Source organism: Sceloporus occidentalis, unplaced genomic scaffold, assembly GCF_023333645.1.
Source record: "Sceloporus occidentalis isolate IW3139 unplaced genomic scaffold, rSceOcc1.0.p SCAF_6, whole genome shotgun sequence".
In the NCBI taxonomy this organism is placed as follows: domain Eukaryota; kingdom Metazoa; phylum Chordata; class Lepidosauria; order Squamata; family Phrynosomatidae; genus Sceloporus; species Sceloporus occidentalis.
The window spans coordinates 120,967,528-120,988,340 of NW_028316986.1; the positions used below are offsets into that span (position 1 = coordinate 120,967,528).

General features: G+C 42.9%; 2 protein-coding genes across 5 annotated transcripts in view; both read right to left on the reverse strand.

The window, feature by feature from the left end:
* CYB5R4 (cytochrome b5 reductase 4) overlaps positions 1-2,329 on the reverse strand; it is a 45,110-nt gene extending 42,781 nt beyond the window's left edge. For 3 of the 4 annotated variants that reach the window (XM_089530827.1, XM_089530826.1, XM_089530829.1), the window contains exon 1: positions 2,131-2,329. In XM_089530827.1, coding sequence (XP_089386953.1) covers positions 2,131-2,205 — 75 coding nt within the window. In that variant the 5' untranslated portion in view covers positions 2,206-2,329. Of the gene's footprint in view, positions 1-1,447; positions 1,490-2,130 lie in introns of those variants that run through there. The other variant, XM_089530828.1, reaches the window with a different exon arrangement.
* A 4,056-nt stretch (positions 2,330-6,385) lies between these two features.
* Positions 6,386-15,584, reverse strand: RIPPLY2 (ripply transcriptional repressor 2). Its single transcript, XM_089529495.1, has 4 exons — positions 15,373-15,584; positions 14,182-14,257; positions 12,815-12,879; positions 6,386-6,551 (listed from the first exon to the last, which is right to left on the reverse strand). The coding sequence occupies exons 1-4, from the start codon at positions 15,582-15,584 to the stop codon at positions 6,386-6,388; spliced, it is 519 nt and encodes a 172-aa protein (XP_089385621.1).
* Positions 15,585-20,813: the final 5,229 nt, after the last annotated feature.

Consider the following 20,813-nt stretch of genomic DNA (forward strand, 5'->3'; position numbering starts at 1 on the left):
TATGTCAGAGTGATCTGGAACCCCAACAAACTACAATCCCCAGAAATACATAGCATGGAGCCGTGGCAGTTAAAGCAGTGCCAAACTGCATTAATTCTGCAGTGCAGATGCAGCCTGAGTGAAAGAAGTTGCAGTACAGGCTTTTGTAGACTTAGGAGCTGTGCAGCCCGGCCACTAAGACCACACGACGCACACCCCAACTCTGCCCTCATGGCAGCGTGATGCTATGCGCCACACTACATGGCACGCTACTTTATGGCGCTCCTCTGGTGCTGTGTCCACATGATGCAGTGCCAAAGGAGCACCCTAAAGCTGCAGCACTGGCGCCTTGAAAAATCCAGATCAAGGGCGCAGCATGTGGCTGCAGCAGCCCCAATCTGGAGAAGATAGAGGCAGCTGCCTCTTCATGGGGCAGTCTGCACAGACCCTTAGAGCCAGAACAGACAGGCATGAAAAGCCGGTTTCCAGCTGAACTGGAAGTGTGGTGCATGCACAACGCAGGCCCCCAAGATGTCTGGAAGCTGGCTTCATGTTGCCCAGCTCCCGACATGTGGGCCAGCTTATAGGCACTCTGGAGACATGGCGTTTAGACGCCACATGCCTCCAGAGTCCCTTAAAGCAGCAGTGGAAAAGCCAGCTTTTTGCCAGAGCAAAAAAGAGCAGCTCTTTGCCACTTCTTTTTGGGCAAGCCAAAGGGCATATTGGGCCCACAGCATGCGATTGCCGTGGCCCCAATCCGGCTTTCTCAGGGGCAGTTTGAAAACACCCCTTTGCAGCAATCTGTTCTGCTGCTTAGTCTACTTCCTCAGGTGGACCTCCTGACTCCATGCATCAGTATCAAAGATGCTACAAGAGACCTTTGCAGGCAGGCACCCTGAGCCCAAGTGCCTGCGTGGCATAGTGATTTGTGCATTTGGACTAGGACTCTGGGGGCCAGGGTTCTAATCCCAGCTTGCCCATAAAAACCTACTGGGCAGGATGACCAGATTTTTCCTCTTTTTCCAAGACATGTCCTTCATTTCAGCCTTCTGTCCAGGAGGAATCCCAAAAGTCCTTCACGTTGAGCATGACTAAGTAGCATGGATTTACTCTTCTATAAATGTTTTTAGCTGTTATTTAGTCAGGTCCTACATTTCTCCTGAATGTCCTACATATTGTGACACCTTGTCCTCCTTTGTGGTGTGACCTTGGGCGAGTCACACTCTCTCAGCCTTGGAGCCTGGCAATGGCATAACCCCCTGTGAACAAATCTTGCCAAGAAAAGCCACGATAGGTTTGCCTGTCAGGAATCACAGAGATAGCATGGCTTAGTGGTTTGAGTATTGGACTAGGACTCTGGAGACCAGGGTTTGGCTATTTGCTTGGCCATGGAAGCCCACTGGGGACGACCTTGAGCCAGTCACACTCTCTCAGCCCCAGGGGAAGGCAATGGCAAAAAAACAACAACCTCTGAACAAACTTTTGCCAAGTAAAGCCCATTATGGCTTAAGCCCAGCGGTTCCCAAACTTTGATCCTCCAGCAGTTATGGACTTCAGCTCCCAGAATCCCCAATCAACTTGGCTAACAGGCAGGGATTCTGGGAGTTGTAGTGAAAAGCATCTGGAAGACCAATGTCTGGGAATCGCTGGGTTAGCCTTAGGGTCACCATAAGTGAGAAATGAAGGCACACAACAATAACAACAACAACAACACACCTGGTTCCCTGAGAGGTCCACCACCATTTCCCCCTCCCTCCAGAGGAGAGTCCAATAGCACAGGCAGCCATTGAACAGGTGCAGCTTCCTCCTGCCAAGGAAAGCACCCATTTCAAGAGACAAGAAGCCCCCTGCGAGGCTCTAAGGCAGTGGCCCCCAAACTGTGCCCCTTTAAGAGATTTTGGACTTCAGCTCCCAGAATCCCAGACTATTGGCCAACATGGCTGAGGCTTCTGGGAGATGAAGTCTACAATCTCTTAAAGGGCACAGTTTGGGGACCACTGCCCTAAGGATTCTCAACCTCTGCTCCTCCAGTTGCTTTTTTTTGGTACTTCAATTCCCATGAGCCTTTGCCAGAGTGGCCAATGAGGACAGCTTCTGGGAGCTGAAGTCCAAACCCTCTGGAGCCCAAGACTGAGAGCCACCCCTGCTCACCTTGCTGCGCCCCGCCTGCGCCACCCGCTGCTGGGAGCCGGGGGCCGGAAAAGCCTGAGATGGCGCGTTCAGCATCCTGCCCCGCTCAGGCTCCGAGCTCAATGGAAGCAACAGCAGCACCACTTCCGGGTTGAACCCGGCTTCGAAGCCCAGCGGCCATTATAGGACGAGGTGCATACTGCGCAGGCGCCACATTAAGACTGGGGCCGGACTGTTTCCTCTGGACTCAAGTGAAGCTGGGGGACCTGAGTTGCGCAGGCGCAGATGCACTCTAGTTTAGGCCCCACCCACCGAGGTTGATTGACACCCACGCCAATAAACACAGTGGTTAAGCGGCAGTAAAAAAACGTGCGGGCGGGCGCCAAACTCAGGCTGCAGAAATCCACACTGCAGGAATAATCCGGATTGATACCGCTTTAACTGTCATAGCTCAATGTTATGGAATTTTGGGATCCGTAGTTTGTTGAGATGCTTAGCCTTCTCTGTTAGAGAACCCTCGTGCCTCAACAAACTACAAATCCCAGAATTCCATAGCATTCCATGGCAGTTAAAGTGGGGTCAACCCGGATTATTTTTGCAGTGCTGGTGCAGTAAACTGAAGCTGCATCCGCACTGCAGGAATAATCCAGTTCGATACCCCCCCACACACACTTTAGCTGGGATTTGTAGTTTGCTGTGGCACCAGAGCTCTTTCACAAAAACTACATATCCCAGGATTCCTTAGCAGTTAGAGCCATGGCAGTTAAAGTGGAGTGGAACTGGATTATTATTTCTGCAGTGCTGCTTCAGTTCAAGGAAACTATGGTCTAAAACACACTGCAGAAATAACCCAGTTTGATACCGCTTGAACTGCCTTGGCTCAGTTCTAGGGAATTCTGGAAACTAGTTTTGTGAGATATTTAATCTTCTCTGTCAGAGAGAATTCTAGTGCCACAATAAACCACAGTTCCCAATATTCTCTAGCACTGGGGCAGGGTAGTTAAAGCGGTCTCAAACTAGATTATTCCTGCAGTCTGTTCTGGATCTAAGGCTGCATCCACACTGCAAAAATAATCCAGTTTGACCCCACTTTAACTGCCATGGCTCAATGCTATGGGATTCTGGGAGCTGTAGTTTGTTGTGGCACCAGAGCCCATCCTCCTCAGAGAGGGAAATGAAAGCTCAGTAGTCCCACAAAGAAGCTGATTTAGATCATTCCCCTCCTGCTGATTTCAACTTGCTTTGTTTGTTTTGAGGTAGTGCAGGGAGGACTGGAAAGCCAGCCTGGAGTAATGGTTTGAAGATTGGGACTTTGAGGACCAGGGTTCGAATCTCTGCTCAGCTATGGAGGTTTATCAGACGCAAGTTTTGGACCCTCAATTCCGCTAAGGATGTGAAGCAAATGTTGCGAAATGAAGTTATAACGTGATGTTCTACCACATTGTTTGCTTTTCCGTCATTCCCCCGAAACGTGGCTTTAGCGCTATGATTGCAAAAATCATTGTGATTTGCGTGATGCGAAACCATGCATAGCGGAACTGTTTTCTACACCAGCGCCTTCCTTTTGTCTTGAACATTTTGCAACAACATCTTTGCGCATGCTCCTTGGAGGTTTTGGTGGCATCGTGACCTTTGTGCTTCGGGGGGGGGGGAGGGGAGAAGCCCCTTCCAGTTTCCTGTTTGACATATATGTCAGAGACACATACTAATAAACATATCTCTGCATATTCACAGTATCCACAATAGCTGATAACACACACGTGTTTTTATATTCACATGTATTCCTTCAGGTCAGAAGAAGGGGCTGGACTGGATGACCCTTTGAGGACCCTCCCATCTCTCTGGCATCCTATGTATTCCTTCAGAAGAAGGGGGGACTTGATGACCCTTTAGGGTCTCCTTCATTTATAGCATCCTATGTATTCCTCCATCACACATCAAGACAAAACACACGCACCCCCTCCCCCCGGGGTTGCCCTGAAAAAGGAAGGCCACCGAAAGGGAATGGGGTGAAAAAGCAGCACAGCATCATGGGAACTTTGCTATCAGTAACATTCGCGTTGCATTGCGTTGCTGCCTACCACACCAAACCATTCCGCAACGCATTAGAAAGGATAACGGGAGACAAATGCCAGACTTCCCTTTATTCCCCCGTAATGCCCCAAAAGGGGAGGAATGACGCTAAAACTACGGAAGAGTTGTGCAACGGGCTCCCATAGAAATGAATGACGTATGGAAGAACATCATGTTATCTCTTTATTGTGCAATGTTGGTTGCGCAAAAGTGACTCTTTGGGCAGGAAAAATCACCAAAAACTCACGTCTGATAAACTCCTTGGAAACCCACTGAGTTACTCCTAGGACCAGATCAAGTTTATTTTAATTAGCCAGCCAGGCTTTTGCATACAACCATAAAACAACCCAATACCATATTAAAACATAAGTAAAAATGGGACAGCTAAACTGGTAATAAAACATACAGAATAAGACTAAGATTTTATCTTGTCACTAGACAATTTAAAAGTTTCTCTTGTCACAGCTAACTTGATGTACTTGGCCGTTCGATAGGACATGTAGTAATTAATTAAAATATTAATTATTTTGAAAGAATAGCACCTCTGATATGTTCAATAAGGTCCAAAACACACTGCAAAAATAATTCAGTTTGAGACCGCTTTAACTGCCCTGGCTCAGTGCTAGGGAATCCTGGGAATTGTAGTTTATTTTGGCAACAGAGCTCTCTGAGTGAGGAGGCTGAATGTCTCACAGAACTATAGTTCCCAGAATTCCCTAGCACTGAGGCAGGGCAATTAAAGCAGTCTCAAACTGGATGATTTTGGTAGTGTATTTTGGACCTCAGAAGGTCAACGTAATGGGCTCTCAAATCCAAATGCAAAGAACATTCCTGGAAAAAAACTTGATACAAAATGTAGGGCATTCAAGAAAAATATAGGGCATGACGACCAAATAAATGCTAGAAACACAGAAATGTAAATCCATGCTTCTTGATCATGCTCAAAATGGAGGATGTTTTGGAATCTTTTGTCTTTTTACAGCCATGTGCGCACTGTCTATCTCGGGCCAGTCACACTCTCTCAGCCTCAGAGGAAGGGAAAGGAAACCCACTCTGAAGAAACCATGCCAAGAAAACCCCATTATAAATTTGCCTTAAGAGTTACCATAAATCAGAAATGACATGAAGATACACATCATCAACATCAACAACAACAAAGGTTGGGAAAAACAGAAATGGTGCATATCCCTCTCTTGTACAGACAAGACTGGAACCTCTCATAATACCATGACCATTTTCTTAGGAATCACTGAAACACAGGGAGACTTTCTGTGGAGGAAAAAGATTTTTTCCAACAGCACTAATGGGGTACCATTCTCTGCCATTCAGCCCACAAAACTCTCTTCAGTGGAGTAATCCCCACATACAGAAAAAAGAGGTTTGATTTCATTACTATCCTCTTCTAACAATATATTCTGAGTAACAATTTAGAATTGCTTCTTGCTGTACAAATTTCCAATATGAAAAGAAGGGGAAGTGGGAAGAAAGGAGTCTTGCTGCACCTCTAAATATTCATCTAGTTTATCGGATCATTTGTATTTTGTATTTACTCTGTTCAGTTCCTTAAGCGAGTTTCAGCATAATGCGATGCAATACTGAGTATGTTTATTCAGGTCCAAAAACACACTGCAGAAAGAATCCAGTTTGAGATCCTGGTTCAGTGACATGGAATTCTGGGAACTGCAGTTTTGTGAGACATTTAGGATTCTCTGTCAGAGAGCTCTGGTGCTTCAACAAACTACAATTTCCAGGATCCCCTAGCACTGAGCCAGGGCAGTTAAAGCGGTCTCAAACTGGATTATTTCTGCAGTGTGTTTTGGACATTAGTTTCACTTTGAAATTTATGTACTCCCATCTATCTATGCATACCATTGCAGCACCACTATTGGTTCTCTACATACTGTATCAATTCAGAGCTAAGGAAGACTTCTATCTATCTATGCATACCATTGTAGCTTCATTATTCTATACATATCAGTTCAGAACTAAGGGAAGTGAATATAAAGATTATTTGTTCACTGGGGAATTATGGGGGGTAGGCAAGATGCATAAAAGACTCAAATGCTGGTATTATGAAAATAAAAAAAATCATTGGAATTTTAATTGAAAATAACTTACATATAAATTAGCTTAAACGTATTATAGCAAGCTGCAATTGATATTAAATCAATGGATATAAACAGTAACATTAGTCCATGTACAATCAATAATCCACTTCTGCTCCAGAATCATGCTCCAGCTCATCTGTTTCCTCCTCGCTCTCCGACTCTTCGTAAAAGGAAATTGTGGCTTGGACAGGAAAGTTCCTCAGAAGTGCTTCCGCTTCATGATACAGGTAGTCGAAGCACCTTGATTTGGGCCAGAATAATCTAAAACAAACAAAATGGCAACTTAAAAAAAAAACTAAAAAGAAATTTAGAATCGTTTGCTCTAGGGTTTACTTCAAGTTATCCCACTAAACTAGAATGGAAAAGTGCAGAACCATTTCTCTTCCAGATATTTTGGATTGCAGCATCCACACTACCTTGCTATTGGGCTTACTTGGGTGAGTCTGAAATCTAAAACTTCTAGAGACCCCAAGCTTCTCACTTTGACCTAGAGTTAACTGGAAATAAAATTTCCCTGATGTTGAACAAAGAAAAGAAAAGCACAAACATGTAAGGTTATGCCTTTTTTGTTTTAATTGCAGAGGAAGCTCTGCTGAGTCAACAAATAGATAGCTTTGTTGAAATATTCCCTTTATGTTCTCAGAATAGCCAAATTCTTTTACAACTTGTTTAAAAGAGCATGAAAACCAACTCCAGGAACTTAAATAAATCTGTTGTAAAATATGCAGAAGTGTGACTTATGAAATGCTGATGCTACACTCTCACATACAAGCCATAACCCATATATAGGGTTGCCATAAGCCGGCTGGGGGAGGGACAATCCCGGGTTTTGACCACTAGGGGGCGTCCCTGCATGGTTTCCTCCTTGTCCCGGGTGGATGAGGTTGCCTTTGCTGGCCCTTGCAGAGCTGCGCGCAGGGCTAATGAGGAGGACTTCCTCCTCCTGAGGCTGGGTTCTCCAGGCCTGAGCCTGTGAGGGCTGGCAGGGGGCGGGGCTGTTCCAGCCCCAGTCTGCCCCCATTGGCCAGCCAGACTCAGGAGGAGGAGTTCCTCCTCTGTTGGGCTGGGCTGCAGCCAGAGGGGAAAGGAAAGGGCCATTTCCTTTGCCCTTTTTTGGTGCCAGGGAGGAGGAGGAGGAGGAGGAGGATGAAGAGGAAGAGAAGGAGAAGGAGGAAGTACTGTATGTGTTTTTAAACTGTATTTTTAAAGTGCATTTTAAGCTGTATTTTTAAGCTGTATTTTTAAAGTACATTTTAAGCTGTATTTTTAAACTATATTTTTAAAGTGCATTTTAAGCTGTATTTTTAAGCTGTATTTTTAAAGTACATTTTAAGCTGTATTTTTAAACTATATTTTTAAAGTGCATTTTAAGCTGTATTTTTAAGCTGTATTTTTAAAGTACATTTTAAGCTGTATTTTTAAACTATATTTTTAAAGTGCATTTTAAGCTGTATTTTTTAAACTGTATTTTAAAGTGCATTTTAAAGCTGTATTTTTAAACTGTATTTTTAAAGTGCATTTTAAGCTGTATTTTTAAACTGTATTTTTAAAGTGCATTTTAAGCTGTATTTTTTAAACTGTATTTTAAAGTGCATTTTAAGCTGTATTTTTAAAGTGCATTTTAAGCTGTATTTTTTAAACTGTATTTTTAAAGTGCATTTTTAAGCTGTATTTTTAAACTGTATTTTAAAGTGCATTTTAAGCTGTATCTTTAAAGTGCATTTTAAGCTGTATTTTTAAACTGTATTTTTAAAGTGCATTTTAAGCTGTATTTTTTAAACTGTATTTTAAAGTGCATTTTAAAGCTGTATTTTTAAAGTGCATTTTTAAGCTGTATTTTTTAAACTGTATTTTTAAAGTGCATTTTAAAGTGCCTTTTCTGTGTATTTTTGATGCTTTTAATGCTAACAATTGTCCCTTGCTTCGACAAGGATAGTGTGGTGATGATGTGATTTGAGTCAGCTTCTGAAGTTGAGAGAGTGTCACCTTCCAAAGTGTGGTTTTGGTGTATTTTTTGTGCTTTTAATGCTAACAAGTCTCCCTTGTTGTGACAATGATGGTGATGATGATGATGATGGTGATGGTGATATTGATATCAGCAAGCCTCTCAGGCATGGCCAATGTTAGCTGCTCTGATTTTTACAAACTCATGTGCAGTGAAAAAAAATCAAAGTCCCTTGACTAAGTACACACTTCTGAGAAGTAGAGTTGGTGCAAGAAACCTGAAACGGCAAATCCACTTCTTGTGAAACCACCTTGACATGTTCAATATGCATAGCCATGTTAAACCATGCTAAGTGTTAAACTCAAGGGGTTTGATTATGGAATAAGCCTCTGAACTATGCAAGAGGCCATGTTAAGTAAAGCCACGGGAAGTGCCCAAATGTGCTGTTGTGTGTGTTTTGGAATGGAGGGGGGTGGTTTGGGCAGAAAAGGAAGTCCATTTCTGCCATCTGACTAGGAATAATGCCCAAATGTCCTCCATTTTGATCATGCCTAAGAAACATGCATTTATATTAACATTTTTAAAAAGCATCAATTTTTTCCGCATGTCCTCCATTTTTATAAAATGTGCCCTACATTTGAAAAGGTTGTCCTACATTTGCCCTACATTTGTCCCGGTTTGGAGGTCCTGACTTATGGCAACCCTACCCATATATCAATTTTAGTATCTAAGCAATAGGATCAGAACTGGAGGCATAAAATGTTGCCTGTAGCTCCTGAAACTACAGTGATCCCTCCACATTTGCTGGGGTTAGGGGGTGAAGGACCCCTGTGAATGTGGAAAAACTGCAAATAAATCCCATGATTTTCATGATTTCTTGATATTTTTCTCTTGTCAAATTCAGGGGTAGGAATTTTGTTTTTTCTTTATTTACTTTGAATCCTGCCAATTGGCCAGTTAACTCTACATCCAGTTAACTCTACATGTTTGTGTAAAGTATTTATTCTATATGTTAAAATTTTATTCATGTGATTATGAACTATAAGATATTCTAAAGATACGTTTAATTAGGATGTTGCCATCTTTGATTTTGATTAAGTTTAAAGGACTTATCTATTATGACTATGTAACAAACAAATTGTTAAAGTGAATGTGAAGTGAATTAAATTCAAATGAGAAGGTTCAATAGCGGCAACCATAGTCTGAACATTTGTTCAGTGTCGAATCACTCCATCAATTCAAAACGATCCAACGCAAAAATCAGTTTATTATGTAGTGTGAATGAGGCCTCACACTCCACTAGTGAACCAGTTAGATCTTGGTCTCACCCCCCCCCCCCCCCCGCAAAGCCAAGCACTGCTTTTTTAAGTAGAGGGATTTTAAATGATCACCATAAGCAATTTAAAAAACAAAAGCTCAATTAAGGCAAAAATATCCATCAAACGTGTGATCCTAAAGCCCCATTTGAAATAAATGTGTTAGACTTTAAGATAACACAGGATTCTTTGTTAAAATGTCAAGAGTATTTGTGGAAAGATGCAGATGCAAAATGATTTCTTTTCCACATCACTACGCACCAATTTCCCTATCACCATTAATGCTGCAAAGAAAACATAGCTAAAACCCCATAATATGCAACCCCAAACTTATTTCAGTTTTCAGTGAGTCCTTATTATCCACTGGGGTTTGGTGCCAGGACCTCCCATGGATAACAAAATCCGTGGAGAGCTCAAGTCCCATTAAATATAATGGCATAGCAAAATTGTGTCCCTTACATAAAATGGAAAATCAAGGTTTGCTAGTTAGAATTTATAATTTTCTTTAATATTTTCAATCTGTGGATGCTTGAATCCGTGGATAAAAATTCCGTGGATAAAGAAGGACAACTGTACTACAAACACAAATGCTGATTATGTTGTTTACTATAAAGAAAAAGTGCATTCAATCAGAAATTAAACTATACCTAAATATGATCAGATCCATTTTGCAACTAAAGGAACCCCACAGTGAAACAGTAAGGCATGTTCTAAAAATACAGAGCTGCTTTCTGTATACACTGGTTTTAGTAATAATTCAAAGGCTTCTTTGAAGCAAAACATATCTACAAGTCTGGAGATGTCGCTGACTGAGAACCTTGATACCACAATGGACATTTAGTGAGTCCATCACTTCTCAAATCTCATAAGTCTCTTTCACACTACACAGTTGTAGTACTTTGATACTACTTTAGTTGTCATGGGTCCATCCTAGGAAATTCAGGGATTTGTAGTTCTATGAGCTATTTAGAATTCTTGCTAGAGAGCCCTAGTGCAGTAGTTTTTAACCTTTGGTTCTTCTCAAGCATTTTGGACTTCTGCTCCCAGAATTCAATACTATTGACAATGCTGGCTGGGGCTTCTGGGAGTTGAAGTCTGAAAAAGTTTCGGAGACCATTGTAGTACAGTACCTCACTCACAAGGTGACTAGATGTCATAACCATAAAGGAAGACAAGGCACTGCAAAATGTAGGACATACAAGAAAAATATATGACATTACAATCATGTATCTTGTGCATTTTTGGTAGGCCCAATAAAAAGGTACCACTGTCTTGTGCTTAGTCAAGCTTAGTGATACTTAATATCATTCTACACAGCCAAAAAACCAAGAGAATGGAATAACTGTATGCATGTATGTGTGTACCTTCATGTCGCTTGCTGCCTTATGGTGGCCCATGAATTTCATAGGAAGACACAAGGGGTGGTTTGCCAATCCCTTCCTTTGAAATACAGCCTACAGCACCTGATATTTTTTGTTGTCTCCCATCCAAATACTGATCAGAACTGACCCTACTTAGCTTCCAAGATCAGATGGGATGTGGTTCCTTTAGGGTATTTAGGCCTATCGAGCTCAAATAAGAGGGAGTCATCAGGCAGACCCAGCAACATCAGGGACTGCCTGAAGGAAGAGGCCCCTCCCTCCTAAACTGACATCTTGGCCTCAGAGGGAGCGATCAGGCAGACCCAGCAACATCAGGGACTGCCTGAAGGAAGAGGCCCCTCCCTCCTCAACTGTCATCTTGGCCTCAGAGGGAGCGATCAGGCAGACCCAGCAACATCAGGGACTGCCTGAAGGAAGAGGCCCCTCCCTCCTCAACTGTCATCTTGGCCTCAGAGGGAGAGATCAGGCAGACCCAGCAACATCAGGGACTGCCTGAAGGAAGAGGCCCCTCCCTCCTCAACTGTCATCTTGGCCTCAGAGGGAGTCATCAGGCAGACCCAGCAACATCAGGGACTGCCTGAAGGAAGAGGCCCCTCCCTCCTCAACTGTCATCTTGGCCTCAGAGGGAGCGATCAGGCAGACCCAGCAACATCAGGGACTGCCTGAAGGAAGAGGCCCCTCCCTCCTCAACTGTCATCTTGGCCTCAGAGGGAGAGATCAGGCAGACCCAGCAACATCAGGGACTGCCTGAAGGAAGAGGCCCCTCCCTCCTCAACTGTCATCTTGGCCTCAGAGGGAGCGATCAGGCAGACCCAGCAACATCAGGGACTGCCTGACGGACGAGACTTCTCCCTCCTTTGTCACCTTGTATTTTGTATTGCATTACGATTTTTACTGTACACCGCTATGATCATTGCGGAATAGCGGTCTATAAATAAAACATATTATTATTATTAAATAAAATTATGGCTCTCCAAGGTCAAGCAATTTATCTATGGTCTATACATTTATGTTTTAATGCCACCATATGGAATATTTAAGGCTACAATCTGGAATGCTCTTGGGCAGCAAAGGATCCCACAGAAGTCTGTAGGAGTTATGGACATCCCAGCAAGTTTAGCTTTGTACTGGAATCTCCATAGGAGTCTGAATCATTACCTACTCTGAATCCTGGGATATGTAGTTTGTTGTGGCATCAGAGCTCTCTGACAGAGAAGGCTAAATATCTCGCAAAGGTACAAATCCCAGAATTCCATGGCACTGAGCTATGCCAGTTAAAGCAGTTGTCAAACTGCATTAATTCTGCAATGTAGATGCAGCCTTGCTGAGTTATACTTAGGTATAACTGGGTATAGTTGACCCCAGTACTGCATCCACATTGCAGTACTAATCCAGTTTGGCACCACTTTGAGGAGCTAACAGTTTGTTGCTTCAGTTTCATGAATCCTAACATCAGCTGCCTCAACTAAATGCCTCAATCTGTCCTAGTCCAACACTCAAAACTACAACACTATGCTGTCTCCCATAAATGTAAAGAGTAGTCACTCCTAAACCATAAACATTCTCACATATTAGATTGTCCTATGTGGTTTGAGCATTGGACTATGACTCTAGAGACCAGGGTTCAATTCCCGCTCAGCCATGAAACCCACTGGATGACCATGGGCAAGTCACATGCTCTCAGCCTCAGTGGAAGGCAATGGCAAACCTCCTCTGAACAAATCTTGCCAAGATAGGCTTGCCTTATGGTCACCATAAGTTGGAAACTACTTGAAGGCATGCAACAACAACAGTGTTAATGGCACAGGAGCCCTCCTAGGAAAAACCCCCAGATAATTTAATGGGCTACTGATACTATTAAAAATTATTAATATATCTTACCTGACAGGGTGTGTATACTGTGTCAGTTTTGCTGAGTCTTCTGTGGTCTCAGACGAATCACACAACTAGGAAGTGTGAGATGGAGATATGGATCAAAAACAGCATGATTAACAATACAAATTGAACAGTCTTCAAATGCAATACATCTGTTATTCATCACTTTGTAATGGAGCTTACACAATACCAATAACATTGGAAAAGGGTGGATTTTATTTTAGGTCAGCCATAATACTTTGCTGCCTGAGGTGGAAAATACCCAAAGTTGGTCAAGTTATTTTGGTACCTTGAGCAAAAGAATCTCACTAGCATCTCTCCATTCCCATGGATGTCAAAATACCACATTAATAAGCTAAATAATGATTTGCTACCTTTTTATGACACCTCCCAAAAATCAGCTAACTTGAAACTGTCATCTCACTATACCTAAACATACAATTAGGGAGCATTGGACTACGACTGCTGAGGACCAGGGTTCGAATCCCCACTCAGTCATGGAAATCCACTCGGTGACCTTGGGCAAGTCACACTCTCTCAGCTTCAGGGAAAGGCACTGGCAAACCTCCTCTGAACATGATAGGATTGCCTTAGGGTCACCGTAAGTCGGAAGTGACTTAAGGCACAAAACAACAAAGTGCTCTGGAAGTGCTGCCAGGGTTTGAATCTGTTTCCTTTAAATATTTTTTAAAAACTTTCATTCCCTCCTGCACACATCACCATCCTCATTATCATCATCATCATCATCATCACTATTATTAATATATTATAATACCAATACTAATACATAATGATGATGATGATGATATATTATAATAATGAGTATTATATATATTAATATATTATAATACCAATACGAATACATAATAATAGTAAAGAGATCTTGTAGCACCTCTGAGGCTAACTGAAAGAAAGAAGTTGGCAGCATGAGCTTTCCTAGACTTAAGTCTACTTCCTCAGATGCATTTGGTCATATAATAATAGTGATGAAAATGATGGTGGTGATGATGATGTTGATGTATGCAGGAAGGACTGAGTTAATTTTTTTTTAAAGAAAATAGTTTTAAAACAGCAGCCAGCATTTCCAGAGCACTTAGTATATTAGTATTAGTATTAGTTTAGTATTATAGTTGTAGTAAAAATAATAATTATAATAATTATTATTATTCTTTATGTTTCCCGCCTCTCTCTACAGATCGAGATGGGGAAAAACTGTGACACAGAGTGGCTTACAAATTTAAAAAAGCCTTTTTAAGAAAGCAAGGACTTCCACCTAGGCAAGGAATGGGCAAGTTAGGGATCACAAGCATAGCTCCATGGGTGCCACAAACCTATGTGGGATTATTGTTGCTTGTGAATCTGAACACACTCACCGTCTGAGGCTTTTGCGTCCTCTCCTTCTCTGCCTCTTTTTGGCTGGGGATCCAAGGTCTCCAGAATCTTGCAGATCTGCAGAATTAATAAAAACAGAGGAGAATTGTTGGTGTTTTTAAATATATATATATATACAGTTATTTGGGTGCCAATGTGGTGTATTGGGAGGAGTGCTGGACTCAATTTCCTGCTTCAGCATAAAAACCCACTGAGTGACCTTGGGCGAGTCACACTCTCTCAGCCTCAGGGGAAGGCAATGGCAAACCTCCTTTGAAGAACTCTTGCCAAGAAAACCCCATGATAGGTTCGCCTTAGGGTTGCAATATGTCAGAAACAACTTGAAGGCACACAACAACAGTTGGGTGGATTTGGATTTTTGTCCCCACTGCTGGATGAGTGGGTGAGGAGCTTTTCACGAGGAAGGAAAGAAGTGACCACCACCATCCAGGGTGACCAAGTGTCCTCACCACAAAGGAGGATGAAGCACCACAAAATGGAGGGCATGCAAGAAAAAGGGAGGACACGACCAAAGAAAAACTAAAAGCACTCCGAGAAATGTCAATGCATGCTTCTTAGTCCTGCTCAGGATCGAGGACATTTCAGAATTCCTCCTACACAAAAAAAAAATAAAAGCTAAAAGCACTCATATAGAAATATAAATGCATGCTTCTTAGTCATGTTCAAAATGGAGGACATTTTGGAATTCCTCCTGGACAGAAAAGAAAAGCTAAAGACAGCCCCAGTAATGTACATTCATGCTTCTTAGTGATGCTCAGAATGGAGGACATTTCAGAATTCCTCCTGGACAGAAAAGAAAAGCTAAAAACACCCATATGCATGTTTCTTAGTCATATGCAAAATGGAAGACCTTTTGGAATTCCTCCTGGACAGAAAAGAAAAGCTAAAAAGCACTCATACAAAGAGACATTCCTGCATTTTAGTCCTGTTCTGAATGGAGGGCTTTTCAGAATCCCTCCTGGAAAAGAAAAGAAAAGAAAAGCTAAAGACATTCATGGAAATCTAGATGCATGCTTCTTCTAGTCCTGCTCAGAATCCCTCCTGGGGAGAAGGCTGAAATGGAGGGCAGGTCCTAGAAAAATAGGACCTGCCAGCCTGCCCCCCAGCCACCCCACCTTTCTCCTGGCAGTGGAGGGGTGCAAGAAGACCAGGGCGCCCAATGCAAGGGTTACCCTGGCTGCTCTTCTTTGGAAGATCGGGATCCAGGAGGAGGGGAGCTGTGGAGGCACAGGAGGGTCCTCTCCATGCCCTCTGCAGCCCCTGATGCCACTGCAAGATGCCCAGGCAAGGAAGCTCCTGCGCCTGGCTTCTCTCTCTCTCTCTCTCTCTCTCTCTCTTTTGCGCGCAGACTGCTGCCTCCTTCCAGGTCCCTCTCTTTGCGCATCTCGGTTGCCTCTGCCTTTTCCAGGGCCCTTTTGTATAGCTCTGGGGGAGCCCCACTCTCTCCCCCTCCCTCCTCTCATCTGTTGGAGAGGTCAGCAAAAAGGCTGGGTGTGAAAAGCCAAGCCAGGAGGGTCAACAGTCAACAAGGAGCGTGGGCACGTGCGAGCTCCAAATGGCCAGGCGAGGGAGAGAGAGATCTGGCCCAACGGGTGCCAATGGCACTTGGGCACCAGACACACACACAGGGCTGGGGGGGGAGGTCCTGACAAAGGGAATGCCAGGCTTAGGATGCCACCCTTGGCTCTTTCTCCCCTGCCCTCTTGGCACCCCAAGCCCAAGTTGTGCCAGACTGCTTGATTTCTGTAGCGTGGATACACCCTTAAAGAGATCCTGATTTACCTGATCAGTCTTATACCTATCTACTCACCGCACTCTACACCTGCGCTGTCCAGGTGCTGAAGTTAGTGGTTCAATTAGGATAAAATATGAATGTCTTTCACTACTGATTCCTTGTAGTTTCTGCTTTCGTATTTCCAGGACCTGTCCTACATTTCAAGCCTTTTGGCCAGGAGGAATCTCAAAAGGTCCTCCATTTTCAGCATGGCTAAGAAGCAGGAATTTAGATTTAAATGAGTGGTTTTAGCTTTTATTTTCTGTCCAGGAGGAATTCCAAAAGTTCCTCCATTTTCAGCATGGCTAAGAAGCATGCATTTATATTTACACAAGTGTTTTAGCTTTTATTTTCTGGCCAGGAAGAATTCCAAAATTTGGAGCATGGCAAAGGAGCATGAATTTCAAATTAAATGACTGTTTTGAGTTTTTGTTTTCTGTCCAGGAGAAATCCCAAAAGTTCCTCCATTTTCAGCATGAAAGAAGCAAGGGCTTATATTTACCTGAGTGTTTTTCACTTTTATGTGGTCATGTCATACATTTTTTTCTTGAAGGTCCTACATATGGCACCTTGTCCTCTTGTGCACATAGCAGCTGGCTTCAGGAAGGTGTTGGCTTCCACAGTTATTGCGAAGGAGAGGAGCAGAATCACACCCACTCATACCATGTGACTGCTCAAAACGTGGAGCTGTAGCTGAAGGGACCTATCACATGAAGGCAATAAAGGAATAGCAGTGAGATTGAGAGCCTATTGACGGGATCTGCTCATCAATGAAAAGGTGCACTACAGTAACAAATGGAGTGCAAGGCAGCAGCAGGACGGACCAGCCAAGGACATATTTTTTCTTGTTAAAATGCAACTTGTCTGTCTATGATAAAGTCCTGAGCAAATGGGAAAAGTTCTAGAGACAGCATGTATAGGGTAGAGGCATGCAGGGAACCTTAATGTCTAAAGTCCCATTGTTCTAATAGCAAATGGGTGAAGGGGGTTAAAGCCAATGCTTGGTTGGGAAACATTTTTCAACAGTACTATAACAAAAGTAGCATTGAGATCATGCAAAATCTGATTCTGCCTGCAAAATGCTTGAGAATAAGTCACAGCAGGCTGTCCACATAGCCAAAACAGTTGTCATTAGAACTGGAGTGCTGCAGGTTTTTTCACAACCCCAAAGTTTTGCCGGATGGCCTTGGGCAAACTCAGTGTGGGCAAGTAATTATAGGTGAAGCACAGCCAAGAATCAAGGCTGGCTACTTGTGTTTGAAACCCAAGCATTTTGAGCTCCCAAATCTAGTTTATGGGATTTGAATGGAACTCTTCAATCAAAAGTCCCATTAGTCTGCTTCAGCATAAAAAGGGAAAGCATGGGAGAAATCTAGCAGCACCCTTAAGATTTAAGGTAGAGTCAACATTAAAGCCATGGATACATTAGCATTTTCAGGATCTCTTTAAGTGCGCTAGAAAAGGTGGATTGAAATCCACTAAAGCTCATGTTAAAATAAATTCATTAAAAGTGCTGCTAGATTCCCTCTCCTCTTTCCTCTTTTCCTTTAAGGCTGAATTTGGACCCATACAGACAGGCCAAAATAAAGCTGCTTCGGGTGACTTTGGAGGTATGCTGTTTAAATGACACACACATCTTAAGAGGCCAGAAGCTGTGACAGTGGCACTCCAGTCCTTAGGACTGGAGCATGGCTTTGGCGTGGTTTCTGGCCTTTTAGGACACATGCATCATTTAAACACCATACCTCCAAAGTGACCCGAAGTAGCTTTATTCTGGCCTGTCTGTTTGGGCCCTCAATGAGAGGAGAAAGGAATGGCTTCAGGTTGTTGGGGTTTTTTAAAAAAATAAATTTTACTTTAAAAAACATATTCTTTTAATCTTTTATTTTCTAAAAATATCACAACTTACCAAATTTTCGCTTTACCCACATGAAAAGGCATACATACATTTAGGTTCTATGTATGCTATTGTAATTTAAAGGTACGATTTTAATTTTGCTAGCTGTTTTTATCACAACTATTGCTGTTACATCCAGTAATACATGGGAATGTATGAGCAACATTAGTAAAAAAAATTTACTGTTATGTATAGTGTAATATGGAAGGAGGTCAATGAGATGGTGACACCATGAGTTACCACACTGGGTGACACCAATCCTAGTGATGCCACTGCTTCAAGATAAGTATCCTGGTACAGGTAGACATCATCTTTCTGAGTAAATGCAAACAGCAAGTGCATGGCCTTTGCATCCTTCTGTATCTGATTATCCTTTCATCCCATCCTACAACCATGGAACTGCTAATATACCTGTGACTCTTATATTGACTCCATTAGTGCATCTGAAGAACTGGACTAAAAACCATAAATGTGCACGCTAAAATAAATTAGTGTTAAAAGTGCTATTCTTTCCCTGTCCCCTTTTCTTTTTAATCTTCTTCCCAGTATGATTTAACTGGCAGTCAGGTCAGCCTTGTGTGAAATAGGAGAGGGACAGTGTTTTATCTTCCAGTTCAGGCAAGCACTAAAATGTCCTGCCTGCCTCCCACCTTCCATGAACTCCTTAATGTTGAATGAGAAAGTAAGGTTGAAGAGTCAAGTGCTCTACAGTACTTGGATACTATAGGAATACTCAATGGGGCAGAACACATACCATGAGCCTTCTCTAGGTAGAAGCTTAGCCATGCAACACACAAGTGTTGAATGGATCTGGGTTCTGCTCAAATGTTGTTCCACACAAGCAATGTTTCATTTGTTCTTTACAAAAGAATGATGGGCCAAGCATTTGGAGTGATTTTGGAATATCAAATATTATCTAATATTAATCTGGAGTGTAGAAAAGTCCCTTTTAAGGCTATAACTGCTACTGCCCCCCAGCCAGCATGGCCAGTGATTCTGGGAGTTCTTGAACGAAAAAACCCCTATCATTTTCAAGCTCAATGTTAATTTAGGGGAGTCCCCTCAGCCAATAATTTCTTTTTTGACATTATTTATAAAAAGCAATTACCTCGGCTTCATCTTATACATAAATATGGCACTTTGATGCCATTTTAAGTAGCAAACAGTGGAAAAAGCAAGGGAGAACTGCCCCTGAAATCCTGTTTCATTTGATTTTATATTGTTTCTATCCCTCATAAGGATTCTTAGGCAGGTAACAACCGTATTAAAACAACTGAAAACAATAAAGTCAATAAGCAGATGATGAACCAATAAAACTGACTGTTTAAAGTGTCTGCCTATCTTTTTGTTGTATCTCTCTCTCTCTGGCTTTACTTCGCGAACGAAGATTCAGGAAGGACTCATCCTGCGCTTTGTACAAGCGAGTTGGTGACTAAAAAGGCCATTCTGGGACAAACAGGTCCGGTTGCAGAAAGCACAGCAAAAAGTCTCCTTGGGTAATGTTTCTGGATTGTGGTTCTTTCTGCGTTGTTGTTTCTCTTCGAGACTCGTTCAGTGTGAGCTTTCGAAAAAGGCTGCAGCATCGTGGATAGTGCGTCTCCATGCCTCCCGATGGAGGCCAGGGCAGACCATTGTTGATGATCAATTTGGCCAAGGCTGAGATGTTGTTTCAGGAAGTCCTTGTATCTCTTCTTTGGGGCGCCCCTCTTACGCTGACCCATGGCGCATTCACCGTAGAATACTATTTTTGGGAGGCGATGGTCCTTCATCCTAGAAACGTGTCCTGCCCAGCACAGCTGCGTCCTCAATAGCATGGCCTCAATGCTGGTGATCCCTGCTTGCTCAAGGACAGCAACATTTGTCACATAGTCAGTCTTGTGTATATTTAGAATTGTGCATAAACAGCACTGATGAATGTGTTTGAGGAGTCATAGGTGTTGGCGATAGGTAACCCATGTTTCAGACCCATAAAGAAGAATAAACTGTACAATGGCTCTATACACACTGGTTTTTGTGCTTCGCCTCAGGTGTTTGTTACTCCAGATTCTTTTGTGAAGGCTTCTGAATGCACTATATGCCTTTGGTAGTCTGTGATCGATCTCTTTATCAATCTTGGCGTCTGAGGAGATGATGCTTCCCAGGTAGGTGAACTGCTGGACGGACTTAAGCATAGATTTGCCTACAAATCCTGTACAAATCCATAAGCTTAGTCACAATGGGGCTAAACAGGCTGCCACTTTGGAGTGGTGTCCCGCCACCCCTTTTCTCGCCAGATTAAGGCCACTGCAACTACATGCTGTAGCTCCAATCTGACATATTTCTCTCCCTAAAAAGAATGACAAAATGTTACTCCTTCTGGAGCCAGAAAAAGGGCACCTTTGCTGTGGCAGTGGCACTTTCCGGAGCTCTTTTTGGCATGCATCATCCCCAATCCTCCGTCATGCCATCTGCCCAACCATGTGGTAGGTGGAATCACGGCACTCCTTTGGGATGCATCATCTGGATGCTACACCAAAGAGTGCTGTGGCATTGCCATGCAGTCATGCGGGTGGCATGATGGTGGCTTGAGGTGGAGTCGAGGTGTGCACCATGTGGCCGTCATGCCCCCACTCTGCCCTGAGGCTGGCGTTAGGATGCCGGTCTGTTCAGCCCCAATCTCACCAAAGCTAATGTGTTCTCTAATGGGACTCATATGAAGACTGCAGGAAGGTTTTTGATGCAATCTGTCTATTATTTCAGTTGTCTCTCAAAGAAACACTCCATGTTTCTGCATTTTTTAATTCTAGAATTTACATGTTTTAAAAAACTGAACTTCATATTTAGATATAAGTGGCATCCCAAACATTTTCATGTCCATTCAGGATAAACTGGAAAACCTGTATGTGTGCGCGCGCGCGTGCGTGTGCGCGCACGCACGCACGCACGCACGCGTACTTATTTTG

Coding starts and splice junctions, on each gene's coding strand:
- RIPPLY2 (XM_089529495.1), bottom strand. CDS start 15,584: ATGCGCAAAGAGAGGGACCTGGAAGGAGGCAGCAGTCTGCGCGCAAAA. Junction 12,880..14,181: donor GGACGCAAAAGCCTCAGACG/GTGAGTGTGTTC, acceptor CACACTTCCTAG/TTGTGTGATTCGTCTGAGAC. Junction 6,552..12,814: donor CAGTATACACACCCTGTCAG/GTAAGATATATT, acceptor TGTTTGTTTTAG/ATTATTCTGGCCCAAATCAA.